The sequence below is a fragment of the Emydura macquarii genome, unplaced genomic scaffold (genome assembly GCF_026122565.2).
Source record: "Emydura macquarii macquarii isolate MOO-44397 ecotype Brisbane River unplaced genomic scaffold, CSIRO-AGI_Emac_v2 contig_18, whole genome shotgun sequence".
Classification (NCBI taxonomy): Eukaryota; Metazoa; Chordata; order Testudines; family Chelidae; genus Emydura; species Emydura macquarii.
The window spans coordinates 1,452,489-1,470,048 of NW_027130155.1; the positions used below are offsets into that span (position 1 = coordinate 1,452,489).

Sequence of the window (17,560 nt, forward strand, 5' to 3'; positions counted from 1 at the left end):
TAGAGATTTTACCAGAAAACTTTTAAACAAAACTCTAGTGTGTTTCATTCACAAAATCAATAGTCATTCCTGCATAAGACATTTCCTGGAGATTAATGACAGGCTGCCATTAATAGTCCAGTGCAGATAAGCCTTACTTAGTCCATCAGTTTTCTCAGGAAATGCCCTGGGCCTCAATTGTTCTTGCTTAATTAGAAATTCCTCTTAAATGAAAAAGAAACATTAATAACCCACCTCCAGTTTGAAAGCCAGACCTATGAAAGGTAGGGAGTCATCTCTGACTGAGTTCAGCAGCAGTTTAGTTTTATCTTCAGAACCCCTTAAAAAAAAAAAAAAAAAAAAAAGGAAAGTTTAAGTGATGAGACAATACATGGCAGCTTCTCCTCACTGTATGCTCAATCTTGCCAGGATCTGGAGTGCCCTACACTCCCACTGAAGTTGTGTGGGGGTTTCTCAGCACCTCCTAGTAGGCTCTGTGCACCTTGCAGGACCAGGCCCTCTGGAGACAGCTTCAGACCAACTACAGCCATCACTGAAGTGGCGGTCCATAGCACTGAAATATTTTTCACCAGCCTTCAGATAAGCTCACTACAATTCCACTGGAAGAAGTGGCTGGCACAACACTTTGTTACACAGAATTCATTCTTCCTGGAAGATGCCACATTTAAAGCACTGGGGACAGAATTCCTAGAGCGAAATCCTGGCCCCCTTAAAGTCAATGGCAAATGTTCTATTGACTTCAAAAGGGACAGGATTTCACCCTGATCCTCAAAGCAAGGATCATTAGAAAGAGGTGTGTGTCAGGCATGGGACTGGGAGCCAGAAAGTCCCAAGTACAAATCCCAGCTTTGATAGTGACTCCCTCTGTGATTTTGGGCAACTGGCTTAACCTTCCAAGTTCTAGTCTCCTCATATGTAAAATGGAGATAACACTAGTACCTCTTGCAGGCATTGTGAAGATTAGCTGATATTACTGAAGTGTGGTTCTACTCTGAAAAGGGACCTAGGGCTTGTCCACACTTAAAATGCTACAGTTGTGCTGCAGTAGAGCTTTAGTGTAGACACTACCTACACCAACGGGAGGGATTCTCCTGTCAGTGCAGGTAATCCACCTCGCCAAGAGATGGTAGCTAGGTTGATGGAAGAGTTCATTCGTTAATCTAGTGCTGTCTGCATGAGGACTTAGATCAGCTTCAATACAAGGTTCAGGAGTGGGGATTTTTCACACCCCAACCAATGTCGTTAAACAGACCTAATTTTCTAGTGTAGATAAGGGCCGAACAAGAAAGACAATGCAAAATATTTCTCTTTACACTGGGGAAAAAAACCAACCCCAAATGTGGCAGCAAGTCAGAGCTTGAGTGTACAGGCCAGGTTCACACTATGATGCTAGAAACAGCCAGGCAGATGTTCCCATTTGGGCCCTGAAACCCAAAAGGGTGGGGACTGGGAGGCTTGTAGATTTCAGCGTTTAAGTTCCAGCTTGCAGGGGAACATCTACATGGCTATTTTTAGCACATAGCACAAGCACCAGTCTACAGTCCTGGGCTCTAAGACTCACTGCTGCAGATGATTTTTTGCAGTGTGGACATGGCTTTTGCGGCCAAAGTGTCCCCCTTAACATCATGTAGAGAAGCGTACTTGTAAATGTCAACACAGGGAGTATTCATAAGAACAGAACAGAGAAGGAAAGCACATTTCATAACCTTAACTACAGCTGGCAGGTCAAAGATTCGACTTGTCAGTACCAATAAGTGTATAAGAATGGGCTAGCCTGGCTGTTGCACCACATGCTATCATTCATTTCAGGACTCTAACCTCAGAGCCTCTGAGTATGGTCTTGCAATTGTGGCCTGGAAGTATTATAAAAAATACATTCTAACCTGAATGTTAGAAGGGCAGAGACCTTCGGTAGCAATTGCTCTCTTCAGCTCAGAAGTAACACTGATGGGCCATATAAGAAACTTTACCCAACTTTTCTAACACAGAAGGATGGTCACTGTAGGGCAGGGGGTTAAATAGGGATGAGGAGTCAACTGAAAAATACTGGTGCTGCAGGAGGGGGAGAGTAAATTATATTTAGTAGGATAATTTCTAGATATGGAGATTCTACATTGTACCTATCACTCCATTATCTGAGCAACTCAAGTACAGCACAACTCAGTTCAGAATCAGGATCATCCTTCTCAGATTTATTTCTACATGAAGAGACATCTGAAAATATGCACGTACGTACAGGAGATTACTCAAATCATCATTTATACACAAAGGGATATATGCTAGCACTGAATGTTTAGGTGGGTTTCTTTGTTGTTTTTTTTTTTTTAAACTATGAGGGCATATCTATAGTAAGAGATAGCTAACACTTTTAAAATCATGGCCTGATTTAAACATGACCTAATTCCTGGTCTAGATACAGCCTAAGATGTTTACATCAATTTATCCTTACAAATAATAAGACCTGACCAGATCACTAAATATTTGTCAGTCTTAATATTTAAGAGGAAGTAAAACAATGTTAATCTAAAAGTGAAAAGAATTCCCCTTAGAGGGATCTGTCATCTTTTAATTATCTAAAGTCTCATGCAAACCTACTACACCACACTGCTATAAATGTTTTTTCTTTAAAGTGACTGATGAATTGTACTATTCATGCATTTTGTTAAATTTTCCTGCATTATTTTGAACCTGGTTGAAATCCTGGTTCTATAAGCACTTTGTACACCCATAAAATAAATACGTCCTCCCCGCCCTCTTCTCTCCGGCACTCACTCCTGGTTGAAAATAGCATAGTTCTGGACTTCAGATGGATTTGGGAGATAGTCTAAGACAGCATCTAGAAGGGGTTGCACTCCTTTGTTCTTCAAAGCACTTCCCACAAGTACAGGCGTAAAGGACTTTTTCAGTGTTGCTCTTCTGACTGCAAGCTAGAAAAACATTTATGCATTACTTCTAATTTTGTAGCAACTCCAGTATTACACATGAAGCCAAAAGCAATGACCTTTAACACTGTAGCAGTTCAGATTATCAGCTCTGTGGGGCAGAGACTACATCTTTACTTAAGTCTTGCAAGGTGCCAAGCACACAGTTAACAAGAACAAAAAATGATAATCATTTATAAAAGGACAGGGATTGGACTGGAAGCACAGTTATAGCATTAATGTCTTATGTAACAGATGAATAGCATAGAGGTCAAAGGGACAAAAACTCAGTGCTATCACCTCAAAATTCCTTTTCCTCTTTTTAAAAAAACCCACAACCTAGAGGGGGCGACTCTCTCCTTCCTCCCCCAGAAATAGAGTAACTATTTTTATCATCATATAGTGGACAGTCATAAGAAACATATGCCAACCAAACACATGCTACAACAAGCGGAATTAAATTACACCGTCCTATCAAGAGATGCTGATATCAGCTCAGATCAACATAGATGCAAACAAACATCCCAAACATTCACTAGTCCCAACATAGAAGTTTGTGAGAGGCATAATCTTGATTATTTGCAACATTCTAACTGTTCACCTTTCAAGAGCCAAACTGAGATATTCCAACTTTAGTTTAAAAATACTAGAGATTTTCCTTCAAATACAATATGCTGTAGTCATAGGCAACAAATTTCCCATTTGGTAGAAAGCAGCTCAAACACTGTAAAATGGAAGTCATGTTTCTTTCAATGAGATCTTTATAAATGACTAAGAAAAAAAAAAAGAAAAAAAAAAGCAGATTGACTCAGGGAGACTATTTTATTTCATATTACTCACCTGCTGCATGAGACATTGTGAGGCTTAATCAATATTTACTAATTAATGTTGTGATGTATTTATTTTAAATACACTCGATACAATATCCTTTTATGATGTGGTTTTGAGAAACAAAGACACAAATGTTCCATCATTCATTCAAGCTTTAGCAAAACTTATTTGGATGTTAATAGATATTATTTTGTTTACTCTTGTGATCCAAGTTAAAACAAGACACGACAATCAATGATGATCAATCTGCTTTCAACTACATGGTGTAATTCCCACTACACAGTTTGGACTCAACATTAAACACAGATAACCCCAACAAGAGAAATTTCACGTCTCTGAAGGCTGAAATTGGTAGCTGGGAAACATTCTTCCTCTCTGTTCATACTAAAGCTTCAGGGAAACAGTTTCATATCATGTTCTGCAGTTTTTTCAGGAACATTTTGTTCCAGGAAATTTTACAGCCTCTTGGGACAGAATCAGGCCTAACTGTGAGAATTTTAGCTATTTAACAAATCTGACAGACCCAATACACAGATGGAGCTGGAATACTGGTTTGAGGCCCCTGGCTCTCAAACTGTGGGAGAACATGCAGAAGCAAAACTGCTAAAATTTTCCTTCTGTATAACATGAGAATCTGACTTAAAGGCTCTTGTATATCATAGGATGGATAATACCCTAGTTAAGTTGCATTTCATGGACTTACACATAAATGCTGGAAATGCTGCATAGTCACAAAAATTACTGCTTAAGAGTGATTGTATTATCTTTCCATTCCCCTGCCAGAGCAGATTTGTCCATCCAGCATAGTGTGAAGTGTCTCAAGTGATAAGGTTTCCATCACTTCCATTCAGAGACTATTTCTGACAGATCAGTCCAAGCATTTAACGCTGCTATTCACTCTTCATTTTCTTATCATTCTATTTCTCCTACTTATACATATTTATTACTGATCTAGATGAATATTCTCCCTCCCTGATGTTTAAACTCTTCACATATTTATAGATTTAAAGCTGTTGCTTAGCCAAGCTATAAATATTCAGTTCTTTTAATCTCTCAATAATTAAATCCTCGAGCTATCCAACTATTTTTATTGTTCTCTCCAGTTTGTCAATTTCTTTCTAGTAAGGAGTTGCTTAGAACTGTACATAATATTTCAGGTAGTCACATTAGTCTTACAAAAATCAACATTACCTCCTTATCCTGAGATTCAGAGCTTCTGCATCTGCAGCCCCAAACTTTGTAGGCTTTTTCTGCTGCAATACCATATTGCAAGCTCATGTCTAATTTACTGTGCACTATCACCCCAGAATCTTTCAGCATTAATTCTGTCTAGATTTCTGTTCAATGTTGTACATCCATATTGATGTATTTGATTCCACTTAATTCCAAGTTGATTCTCAAATTGTTGTTTTTGACCTATGTTACTAATCTCTCTAGATCCCTTTGTACTTTACTCTCTGTCCTCAGTGTATCTGCAGATCCGCTCAGTTTAGTATTACTTGAGAATTTTATTTATTAATCTACCACTATTGCTAATGAAGATATTACACAAGAGTAGACCTAACAGTGATCCCTGCAGTAAACCTCCTACTATACATTCCTCCCTCGCAACTAGATACTTTGGGCCAAATCTTCAGCTGACACAGATTAGATTTATACCAGCTAGAGATTTGATCCTTTGCTTTATCATTATCCTTTTTGTGACCCTGTAGCCAGTTTCCAGTGTGACAGTATTCATATCCAAGCCAATTTGAAGTAAGACTTCATGAGACACAGTACAAGAAGTTTCTAAGTCCATCTTTTATTTTCCTTTCATCCACTGATTTTGAAATTCTGTTAAAAAACAACATAATAATCTAAATGGAAAACTGAGGTACAGAAAGGTTAAATAAATTACTTAAGGTAACAAAGACAGGAAAACCCAGGAAATTCCCTGCCCCCTAATCCTGTGCTTCAGCCACAATAATATCTTTACCCTCATTTTCCTCTGTTCATCTATTAAGTACATAGAACGTATTTAATAGGATCAGTTTGAAACAATCGGAGAGACTACTGTAAATGTTTTATCACCAAGAGATTCTATGTGGCAGGAGTTTCTGCAAGAGTCTTGTTGGTGCTCCAATATCAAGGTTATGAGCGCAGTCAGACTGATCATTGATGCCAGCTTTGACACCAAAATGTTTTTGCAGCTCAGTGTCCAGCAACTTCAGAGCGCCTAATGCTGAAAGCTTCAATTCAGTGGCTCTCAACATTTCAGCCATTTCCCATTTTGAGATGTAGTAGTAAAGGTCGCCAATGAGGTTGGCTTTAAATGCTATTATACATGTTGGTCTGAAAAGGACACCAATGCAACAGCAACATGTCACCACAGATGAGGCCCTTTCTGGTCCAGTGTAAAACAACTGGTCCCCACTAGCCTAAGGAGTCTGAACCTCTTGTGTACTATAGCTTCCTCCATGGGAGCTCACAGGGAGCATGGCCACAATCACTGCATGGGGTGGAGCAGTCACATCCATCCATTGCTCCTGCTCATACCCTGCAGTAGTAGTCGTGTAGTGAGTCAGTCCTGGGTTCTATACGATAGGAATGAGGAGTAGAGTTGGGTGGGAAACTGTTTTCCCACCAGTGAGAATTTCAGAGATTTCAAAAATTTTTCCTGCCACAAATCAGGACAAAGTCAAAATGAAAATCCCAAATACATTTCAGATCTGGTCAATCGAAATGTTTCCTTTTGATAGTTTCAAAACAATTTTTTTCTATTTTTTACCTTTGTCTTTTTATCTTTTTTTTTTTGCTATAAATTAACTTCAATTTCTAAATGAAAAGTAATTTTTATTCAAAAAGCTAAACTTTTCATTTCAAACAGGCTACTATGACAATTTCAAAACTGTGTTCCCCCAGAAAATTTTGAAACGGGAAATTTGTCAAATCAAACCTTTTCTATGAAAAAGTTTGGTTTTGATGAATCGTCATTTTCTGATGAAAAATTCCCAATCAGATCTACTGAAGAGTCTGTTCACCATCCCTTTGCATGTCTGAATTACTCTGGCTGTACTGGGCATCCTTTGAGAATATCACACTAAGTGGAGAGAAATGTTTCTGTATAAAAAAATAAAACAAAGCAACAACCATTGTGCTTATGCAGTGCCTTTCATCCAAATATCTCCAACTGCTGTACTCAGAATGATTAAGTCTCACAACAGGCCTCCGAGGGAGTTGTGTATGATCACCACCTTAAAGATGAAGAAAATGAGGTACAAAGGGGTTAAACTACCTACCAAAAATCAAATTGATCATCTGTTACAGAATTCAGGAATCCTGACTCCCATTCTCTAGCCTAACCAACAGAGGATCCTGTTTCTACATTTACGGGTTCATAACTACACATGAAAGAAATTGCTTCCTTCTTTTGGTAATTAACTATTTTTTAAAAATTGATTTTTCAGTGATGAACACTAGGTATGAATAAGTGTTCAGGATATCTACAGAAAGGTTACTGTAGAACCTCTGAATCATCTGGTTTTCAGTATTCGCTTATTACCCACACTTTCAAAATAATCACTTACTTAAGGAAAGCAACTATTTAGAATAATTATATCCTACACAACAAATGAAGGCCATTTTGGGCTCCATTCAGTTTTAAGGTTAATTATGTAAAATTTAGGTTAGTGATTTGACTGCCCAACCTGAGATATCTTAAAAGAGCCTAATTTTTATAAATTACTGAGCACTCATATTCAGAAACCCAAAATCACTAGTCACTTTTGAAAATTTAGGCCTGAAGTTTAGGTTTGAGATTCAAACTCTCTTAAATGAAGGGTTGGAGTCAATTTGCACTAATCAAGCCTAAGCATGAGGCATTGCAGAGATGCATGGAGCTATAATTGGTACATTATAAATATCCTAAAACTCAAACTACTTGCAAAAAATGATTGTTGGCACCTATGTTAAATAATCATTTTACTTGCATTGTCCATTAGCACAAAAACTCTTAACCATCTACCTTACAGTTTATTTTTAAGATCTCGTCATTGAAAGAGTATTTTGAAATAGCAAGATGGCTCATAAGGAGAATATAGGGAAAAAACTTAGTTCTTGAATTGGAAAAATAAATCTTGCTGCATGAAGATATACCAAAATTCATGAACAAAAATACAAGATTCCACTCTCATATTTTCTGTTTAACTAGTCATCGAGTGTGTGTGTCTCGGAAACCTATTTAATTATGTTAATGCTCATTATTCCTATTTTGCCAGCCTAATGAGACACTGGAAGTGTATGGCTCCATTCAATTCTCATCAGCAACCATTTTTTAGAGACATAGGAGTCATTTTATTTCTTATTTGTGAAGATTATTTTCATTCCATGGAGAAGCTGGCATATCAGACAGAATTTCTTGTAAATAATGTTTTGGTGGCAGAGAACCAGTTATTTGTTTAAGCAGCTATTTGTTTAAGCACCTTAATGAACACCATCCAGTAAAATTGTGGCTTTCAGGATTGATATCTAACGTTTTCCAAGAAAAAATATTTTAAACAAGAACTTGACTGCCTGCCACAGAAAGAAAATCCATCTTCAGGGACAAATTAGTACAAGTAAACATGCCTCTGCCCTGCCACAGCTATTACATAACTGTAATTAATTTGCTTTCAGGAGAGGGGATAAGAGCAAGGCCACTCTGAATAAACAAATTTACTTTTGTAACCAACTGCCTTCCCAGACATCCCTCTGGGTGCTACTGACAACAGCCTCTTAGAATCACTCCTCCCCTACAGCAAATCACAACAGGAACACACAGTGCACTGACTACTGCAACACTCCCTCCTTTGGCTAAAAGAGCTTTGCAGTTCTCTAAGGCCACTATTAAGAACTGTCTTAGTCACTCAGCAGAGGGGGTGCTTTGTAAATGGAACAGTTCACTTTTCTTGCCTTTACATCTCATCAAATAAAACATAGTGGACATGATTTTCAAATGTGCAGAGCATCCAAAATTCCCACTGATGTCAGTGGAAGCAACAGGTGCTCAACACCTTTGAAAACCCAGGCCTTTTGCCATCATGACACAGACTTTAATAGCATCTTAAGGTATAAGATTTCTGAGAGCTCCTGAAGCCAGGGCACATGCTGAACAACAAGATTCGTCATTAATGCTCCCTGGAGCCAAAACCAATATTCTTTCAATCCTAATCTGCATTATACACATAAAAGTATCAAACAAACCACTCACTCAAATCAAAAGTTAGGGGCCCAGATCATCCAAATAAAGTTTACAATGGAACCCTCTATGCATCCCTAACTTTTAGTGACTATTGTGCCTCCGTAACACATCATTAAAAGCAGATTTGGAGGAATGCTTTCTATGGTGTTGGGTGCAGTGTAAGAACATGAATAGAACAGGAAGCCATTGCAAAATGGCAATCACACATTGATTCTCGTGGTACAGAGTGAAGGAATGCTGACAATGGCACTTTTAAATCTAAAACTATATTTTAAAGTTATGATTTCCATGATCAAGGCTTAGTCAAATTCAGCCTGGCCTAGGTGGGTTCAATTCAGTGAAATGGTGCCCACTTATCCCATCCAGGCAAGGATTTGGCCACTTTCTTTAGATACTGAAAATACATTCAAACCTGTGGCTGCAAAAGAAACACTAACAAAAACACATGGTAACTGCAACCTTCTTCCTACCCCACAGCCTCCTAAGCAATACTCTTTTGGGCAGCATCACTGAAGACAAATTGCTCCAAGTTTAACAATTAAGTCTAGAAGGGAAATCAGTATGTCCAATGTGGCTTCCTGTTGTAACAGACCTATAGAATCGTCACGGTTTTGTTCGCCACACTAAGCAGTTGGTCTCTTGCAGCAGTGTCTATTTGCAGCACATTATTAGCTATTAGTGCCTGATACCTGAAGATTACCACTTAAATTAGTGTCCTTTGTCAGCAGCAAAAAGTGATGACAAAGACATTGGCAATCAAGTATAATGTCCAAAATCCAAAGAGATTATTTTACCCCATGCTATCTCTGGATCCAGATAACTTGGCAAGGGTTCTATATCTATAGGCTATATCTGAAATTGACAGACCATACTTCTGTGCACTGGCATACCTACAAGGCGTGCTGCTGATTAACATACCAATTTAACAGCACCAAAACGAGTTAGGGGACTATTAAGTCAGCATGTAGGGATCCATGGGAGGCTTGGTGTCCCTAAAATTTGTGCTTTCAGAAGTCAAAGACATGCCTGACATAAGGTGACAAGTAAAAGTGAATTTGATTTATCCATGAAATGAGCAGAACACAGGCAGCCGCAATACAATTGTGCCCACATCACCCAGACAACATGTCTCAGCCCTGGAGGTAGCAGGTAGGGAAGATGGAAGAAAGGTTTCAGGAGAGCAATTCAGTTTTTATGCCCATTCCATGCTTGGCTTCTGCTGAGAAAGCCAACAAAAGGGTGACACTTATTTTGGGGACACACCCACTAGGAACTTAAGTGACATCAAACAACCACCAGATGGTAAATAATTTTCAGTCCCTACCAATCTGATCTAGAAGTGAGAGGTTGTGTGCCCCCTTACTTCTACCGACATCACTACATATTTATGTGGCATCTTTCATCATGAAGGATCGCAAATTATTTTATAAAACAAGCATAACATATGCTGAAAATCTTGATCACTTCACCCAGCAATGAAACACAGCAACACAGAAATATTTAGGTATGCAGAATGCATTGATCCATTTTGGAATGTGACGTGGACGTTAGGTTATCAATCCAATAAATAGTATCCCAACATTTTTAGCAGTCAGGTAGCCAAGTAATTAGAACCAACCTCATTTTAAAGTCTCATCAAAGAGATGGCATCTCCATCTTCCCCTGCCTAACGTCTTCTAAAGCCATACTGGAATATTGATTCAGTACTGATTTATAGCAATGAGTGCCAACTACTGAATCACCCAACACCACTCCCTGCTGCTTCTGGATAGGAGACAACCAAGGAACACAATACTGTCCCCCAGCTTGATCTTGCTCAGTGTGTAACATTCTACAGGTTCACACTCCAAGGAGATACAGACCTATACAGTCCCTTGGACACTTTTCCAAGAAAGGAGGCATATTCTGCAGTTGCTTACATAGTCTCACTTTACTAATCTACTTATTGGGCATGGCCATTTTAGTTCCAAATTTAGATTAGAAAAAACTGAAAATTTTCTACGTTGCAGTTGATAATTTGTTGTGATAGTTTACTCATTTATATGCCAAATTGCACACATTTACTTCATCAATAATCACTTCCAGCCTCTCAGTCAGATTTACTGCTCTTCTCTGACTTCCCTCCAGTTCTAGGTGTAGTCCCACCATTTCTTTTCAGCATGGTGCTGCACTGTTCTTCTGTTCCTTTCCAAATATGACAGTTTTCTTCATTCTTTTTTAAACTATATTTTGACTTGGATTAATACTTTACACAGACTCGAAGTAATTTCATGAATACCTTATGTTGTCTTATTCTTACTACCTTGGACTCTGCTGGCGTGAGGTCAATACAAGTAGCAAATGAGGCAATGTTCTCAAATTTTTAAGCCCAAAGCTTTGAGGGCTCTAGTCTCAGCACTGCTACTGGGTTGCTGCTTGACTTTGAGCAAGTCACAATCTCTATGCCTCAGTATCAATATGGCCATCAGTCACAGTGATAGACTAATGCTTACAGAACCTAAGTGACTAAATAGATGGCTCAAGGATTCAGAAGGGTAGAGAGGGTATGTTTTCGCTGCACGCTAAGCTTGTGCTCTGACTCAGGTTTAAGCCCAAACCTCCCTCCACACACAAATCAGTTTGACATGGGGCCAGCAAGCACTCACAAACCAGGTTCTAGGAACCTGCTAGGAGGTGAGTCAGAGCCAAAGTCCTGCTGTAACTCATGTCCAAGCCCTGTCATTATGCAACGTGGATGCAGGTCACATCAAGAGATCTGAGTTAGAAGGTCTGCGTAGTGCAGTATGGCAGCATTAGCATCGCTGTGAGACCTGGGTCCAGGAATTGTAAACCCAGATTTACAATGCAGCATGGACACTCAAGCATAGGCTTGGAAACACTGAGTCCACAAACCTGAGTCCCACAGACCTAGACTTAGTATGAAATGTAGACATACCCACAAAGGCTATCAGAGTTATGAAGGGCACATAAAAGCTCAAATCCACTCCAGACCTCAGGGCCTTATGGCGGCATCAGTCCAGTTCCCTGTCCATATTGCAAAACCCACCAACACAACCGGCAGCTTGTTAGTTTTCTGAACTAAGATGACAAGGGCTAAACAGACCTGGTATAGGGAGCAAACAGCCTCTAACCTAAGGGAGGTGGCACGACTAAGTCAAGGCACACTTGCAGGGTAATGGTGGCCTGCACTATGTGGCTCTTAGCACACTTTGGGCAATATAAAGAACAACTGTAATGGTATTTAGGCATCTGAATCCCTTAGGAGGCTTTGAAAAATCTCACTACTAATAAATAATACATGTTCTACAAGAACCATCGAACCTTTACCTTTAAATCGGTAACTGTAGGGATCTTCTCTTCCAGAAACAGCTCCCCAAGTTGTTCGTCTGAGTTAGCAACACATTCAATCAGTTCCTGACGTCTTTCTGTAGCTTCTGCTCTAAATTCAGCTGGGATTTCATCATATCTAATGGTCTGGCTATAAAAGCATAGACATGATCAGTTTTGTGGACAGCTAGGTGAGTTGAGCTTTCAACCATGTGGGCACCATGATAGCCATGAATCGTGAGTCAGTTCAAAAGTCTCACTATCTAGGTGATAACAATGAGAGTCCTGTAGCACCTTAAAAACTAACAAATTTCTGTGGGCATAAGCTTTGACGAAGTGGGTTGCAGCCCACGAAAGCTTATGCCCGCAGAAATTCATTGGTTTTTAAGGTGCTACAGGTCTCTCATGGTTTTTGCTGTGTACAGACTAACACAGCTACCCCTCTGGAAATTTTCATTATCTAGGTGGGTAATAAAGTCACTGAGGTCTATCAATTTTGCATCTCCAGAAGAGAGGAACTTCATGCTGGGGCTTTGAAGTGCAACAGAACAACCTTACATCCGCCTCACTTCCACCTTACCTTTAGTTTATCCCAAGAGTCACATGCCAAATGGGCACCACTGTATCTGTAGGAGATCTCTTACTCTTTAGCTTGGATGCAACCAGCCTGGCCACTAGAACTGATCCGAACATTTTTGACCACATGAAATATGGTCAAAATATCCTTTTTTGTCAAAGCCAAAACATTTTGCAGAGACATATTAGTTTTAACAAAGTTCTCACTGGTAAGGTTGAGAGATATTCTTTCATGCTCTATAGGCTGGTGGTTCGGGCACTTGTCTGGGATGTCATTCAAGTCATTACTCTGCCTGATTCAGAGTGACGTGGGATGAAAAACTCTGCTCTGAATCAGGGAGAGCAGGGTCTCCCACATCCTAGGCCAGTGGGCTATTCTAACCACTGGGCTATAGACACACACACACTCTTCTTCTCCTCAAATCAAAAAGCTAAGGTTTTTTAAGGTTTTGTGAAAACACTGGAAAGTTCCTGTTTTGATTCCAATGTGGAACAAAAATTATCTTCAAAACTTCCCACAAAATAGAATTGTCGTCCTCTGGATAGCTATAGTGTCACACCCCTTTGATTCATGCTGTACCAAGTTTCTGGCAGCTACAACTGCACCCTAAACTGACCCTAGAGCATCATCTCAACAGGTTTTGGATAGAGATACAAAGTTAAGGGCCTCATCCTCCATTAAATTATGGATGAATGGATATTTTATTCACAGCCAACATGAAGTGAAGAATGAGATCCTTACCTATTTACTCCACCCTCAAAGATAATCTGTGAAATCCTGGCCCAATGAAGTCAATGGGAGTCTTGCCACTGTGTTGAACACAGACAGGATTTCACCCAGCAAGCTTAACCAATGGCAACAAGAATAAAAATATCACTCCAGATTTCTGCCAGACATGTGGTCTAACCCTATGTTATCTTTCACACCTTGTCCACAATCACAGAGACCGAGGATCCCAAACCCTTGCAGTTGAATTGCATTCCCTATATCCTTAGGGCACAACAGTGCTGATTTATTTTCTCAGCCACATTCAGATGGCCCTGAAAGTGATGCAGCTACTACAGCTAGGCACCCACACATGGACCTCCCAAGCAAGCCAACTCCAGCACCATCCATCCTCTCTCACTACCAAGAGAGGATTTTTTTAAATCTTTTTTTTTTTTTTTTTTTTTTTTTTTTTTTTTTGGCAACAGGAACAATTTTCTACTCAGTTTCAGCATTCACCAAACATGGAGTAGACTCAGCAAATGAAAAATGTCTTCAACCACTTACCCAAAGTCATCATCAAAATATATGGCCTTTTCCTCAATAAGATCAATAACCCCTCTGAAGTGTCCCTCGAGGCCAATGGGAATCTGGATGAATGCTGCATTGTGATTCAACTTTGACCTGAAAAGTTTAAAAATACAAATTAGTTCTCAGTACAAGACAAGGCAACGCTTTTTTACCCACCTGCCTTACCTGGTCTTTGAATAGCGTCCCGGGACCAAGAACCTAGCCTTCCCTCACTCAAGTCCAAAGCCTTGCTGGCTCATGTAATAACATCAGAGGCCTAATGAAACAAATGCTGACAGAACATCGAGGTTTGCTTTCACGCAGATGAGTTTGTTTTAAATAGTAATTTTAATCCAGGGGTTACGTCTCCCTTATGTTAGTACATGTTTGGAGCCAGCTTGTTCTTCCATTATGCATGGAATATATGCACAGACTTGGAGGATGGAAGAGGACAGAAGGAAGGAAGGTAGTATCTGCATGATACACAAGGCTAAAGCCAACCGCCTGCTCCACCTATAAGTCCCTACTCCATCTCTCTGGGTTACTGGAACAATGCACTGCAGCACTACTACTAACTATCCCAGTGCAAAAGGTAACTTATTATTAAATCTTTATAAATGACTCCATAAACACCTCCATCATCATCATGAGTCCAAATGAGCCACAGACCCAATTGAGCAGCCATGAAACTGGCTTCCTTTTGGGAAATGGAAGTTTCATAGCCTCAGCTGACATTGACAGCTGTTTTATCAATGGGAGAGTTATTTTGGTACCATCTTATGGGGACATTAAAGAAGAGTTGTTTCTGTTACCTTGCTACCATCTGATGTAACCTGAAGCTGTGCATTGTGCTCTGAGCTGTTACCTCAGACCATATAAGCGAAGAAGACTCATTAACATCTACTCAGAACATCAAGAAACATCACATGAACAGTTTGGAACTGCACTGCAAACAAGCTAAACATATTAGTTACCTCAATTGTTGTACAGCTCTGGTTGGACTTGAGCCCATTCTGTCCAGTTTATTGATGAACGTTAAACACGGGACATTGTAACGCTTCATTTGCCTGTTCACGGTCATTGTTTGGCACTGGACTCCTCCAACAGCACAGAGCACCAGGATAGCTCCATCAAGAACTCTTAACGCTCGTTCCACTTCAATAGTGAAGTCCACATGCCCTGAATCAGAAAAACAATTTTCTGGGATGGCTTAAGCTGCAGCACGGAATTATACTCTATTGGGTTGTTTTCTCTTCTGTATCCACATGAATAAATCTTTAGCTAGGCTGAAAGACACTGTCAAGTCAAATTTTGTCAAAAATTAGGTTTTTGAAAAAATAAAAATGTTTCTGAGAAATTGTTTTTAAAGGAATTTCATTGGAAAGCATTTTGATTTTACCAGATAGGATTCCCTATACAGTGACAACTCAAAGACTACAGCTTTATGTTAGAGTAAAAAAGCCAGAAAGGGAAACTGACTTGAAAAATTGGTTACTGACCTTTCATAACTGTCGTTCTTTGAGATATGTTACTCATGTCCATTCCATGTCGTGTGTTTGTGCGCCATATGCACTGGTGCCGGAGATTTTTCCCTCAGTGGTATCTGTAGGGCCGGCTTTAGCGCCCTCTCGAATGGTGCGTGTGCATGCCGGTATAAGGGTACTGCTGGCCCCGCTCCCTCTCAGTTCCTTCTTCCCGGAATTCCAACAGAGGGGAAAGAGGGTGGGTCATAGAACAGACATGACATCTCAAAGAATAACAGTTACAGAAGATTAGTAACCGATTTTCCTTCTTCGAGTACTTGCTCATGTCTGTTCCACGTCAGGTGACTGACAAGCAGTGCCTCTGGACATGGGCCAGTTCACAGAAACGCCAATTGCAATAATGCTCTCCCAAAGCCTGCATTGTCCCGGGTCTGTTGCGTGATGGCATAGTGGGACGTAAAGATGTGAACAGAAAACCAAGTTGCGGCTCTGCAAATGTCCTGTATTGGATTCTGGGCTAAGAAAGTGGCTGACGAAGCCTGTGCTCTTGTCGAATGAGCTGTCAGAGTGGCAGGAGGTGCAATCTTTGCCTGCTCGCAACAAGTTTGGATGCAGGCAGTGAGCCAGAAGGAAATCCTCTGTGATGAGACTTGCAAGCCCTTCATTTGCTCAGCAACCATGATAAAAAGCTGCATAGATTTTCAGAAGGGCTTAGTTCTTTTTATGTAGAAAGCCAGTGCTCGCCTGCCATCCACGGTGTGTGGACGTTTCTCTTCGCTAGAGCCGTGAGGCTTTGGAAAAAAGACTGTCAGGAAGATGTCCTGGTTGACATGAAACTGCAATGCCACTTTTGGTAGAAATGCAGGATGAGGGTGCAGCTGAACTTTAACTTTGTAAAACGTAGTATAGGGAGGTTCCAATGTTAGAGCCTTGATTTCAGAGACTTGCCTCAATGATGTAATTGCCACCAGAAAGGCAACTTTCCATGACAACAGAAGCAGCAAATAGAATGCCATGGGCTCAATGGGAGGCCCAGTGATCCTGGACAAAACTAGGTTGAGGTCCCATGGGGGAACCGGGTCTCCGACCTGTGGAAAGAGCCTTTCCGGAATCTGACCGTCATTTCATGGGAGAAGATCTGCTCTGGATACGCGGGCAAAAGGCTATGATGGCCGCCAGGTTGTACCCTGATTGACAGTAACAGCAGGCCTTGATGTTTCAAGTGGAGTAAGTACTCCAGAATGGAGTGTAATGGTACCTGGGCCAGGGAGAGTTTTCGTTCCGCTGACGAGCAGAAGCAGCATTTCCACTTCACCAGGTAAGTCGCTCTACTAGAGGGTTTTCTACTTTCCAGCAGGACTTTCTGAACCTGAGTGAAGCAAGCCTGCTCCTCAAGCCTTAACCATGCAGCATCCACGCCGTCAGATGTAAAGAGGCAAGGTTTGGATGTAACAGCTGACCATGATCCTATGAAATCAAATACGGATCCTGGGAGGTATGACGCTTCTATATGGATCTCGTGAGTTATACAGAAGCACCAGAGGTTGAGGAGCGAGCACCCCCGTCTGTTTATATAAAACATCGCTGTTGTGTTGTTTGTTTTTAGTGCGATGCATTTGCCCGTCAGGTGATCTTTGAAGGCTTGACATACCAGCCGTACTCCTCTCAGCTCCCCCACGTTGATGTGAGCAGATAGGTCTTCTTGTGACCATTGACCCTGGATTCTCATCTGGTCCAGATGGGCCCTCCAGCCCAAGTCTGAGGCATCGGTTCCCAGCATCATGGTAGGTTGTGGGCTCAAGAAGGGGATTCCTGCCCATACCATTCCCCAGTCTAGTCACCACCTGAGCGAAGTCAGCACCGGCAATGGGATCAATACCACCTTGTCTATACAATCCTGGGCGGGGTGATAGACTGAAGCCAGCCA

General features: G+C 40.6%; 1 protein-coding gene across 1 annotated transcript in view; it reads right to left on the bottom strand.

Moving 5' to 3' along the window:
- GFM1 (G elongation factor mitochondrial 1) overlaps positions 1-17,560 on the bottom strand; it is a 55,274-nt gene that overhangs the window by 27,325 nt on the left and 10,389 nt on the right. The window contains exons 4-8 of the mRNA XM_067546138.1: positions 15,124-15,328; positions 14,147-14,263; positions 12,298-12,448; positions 2,773-2,927; positions 235-319 (exon numbers count right to left, since the gene is read on the bottom strand). Of these exons, the coding sequence (XP_067402239.1) occupies positions 235-319; positions 2,773-2,927; positions 12,298-12,448; positions 14,147-14,263; positions 15,124-15,328 (713 nt within the window). The remainder of the gene's footprint in view (positions 1-234; positions 320-2,772; positions 2,928-12,297; positions 12,449-14,146; positions 14,264-15,123; positions 15,329-17,560) is intronic.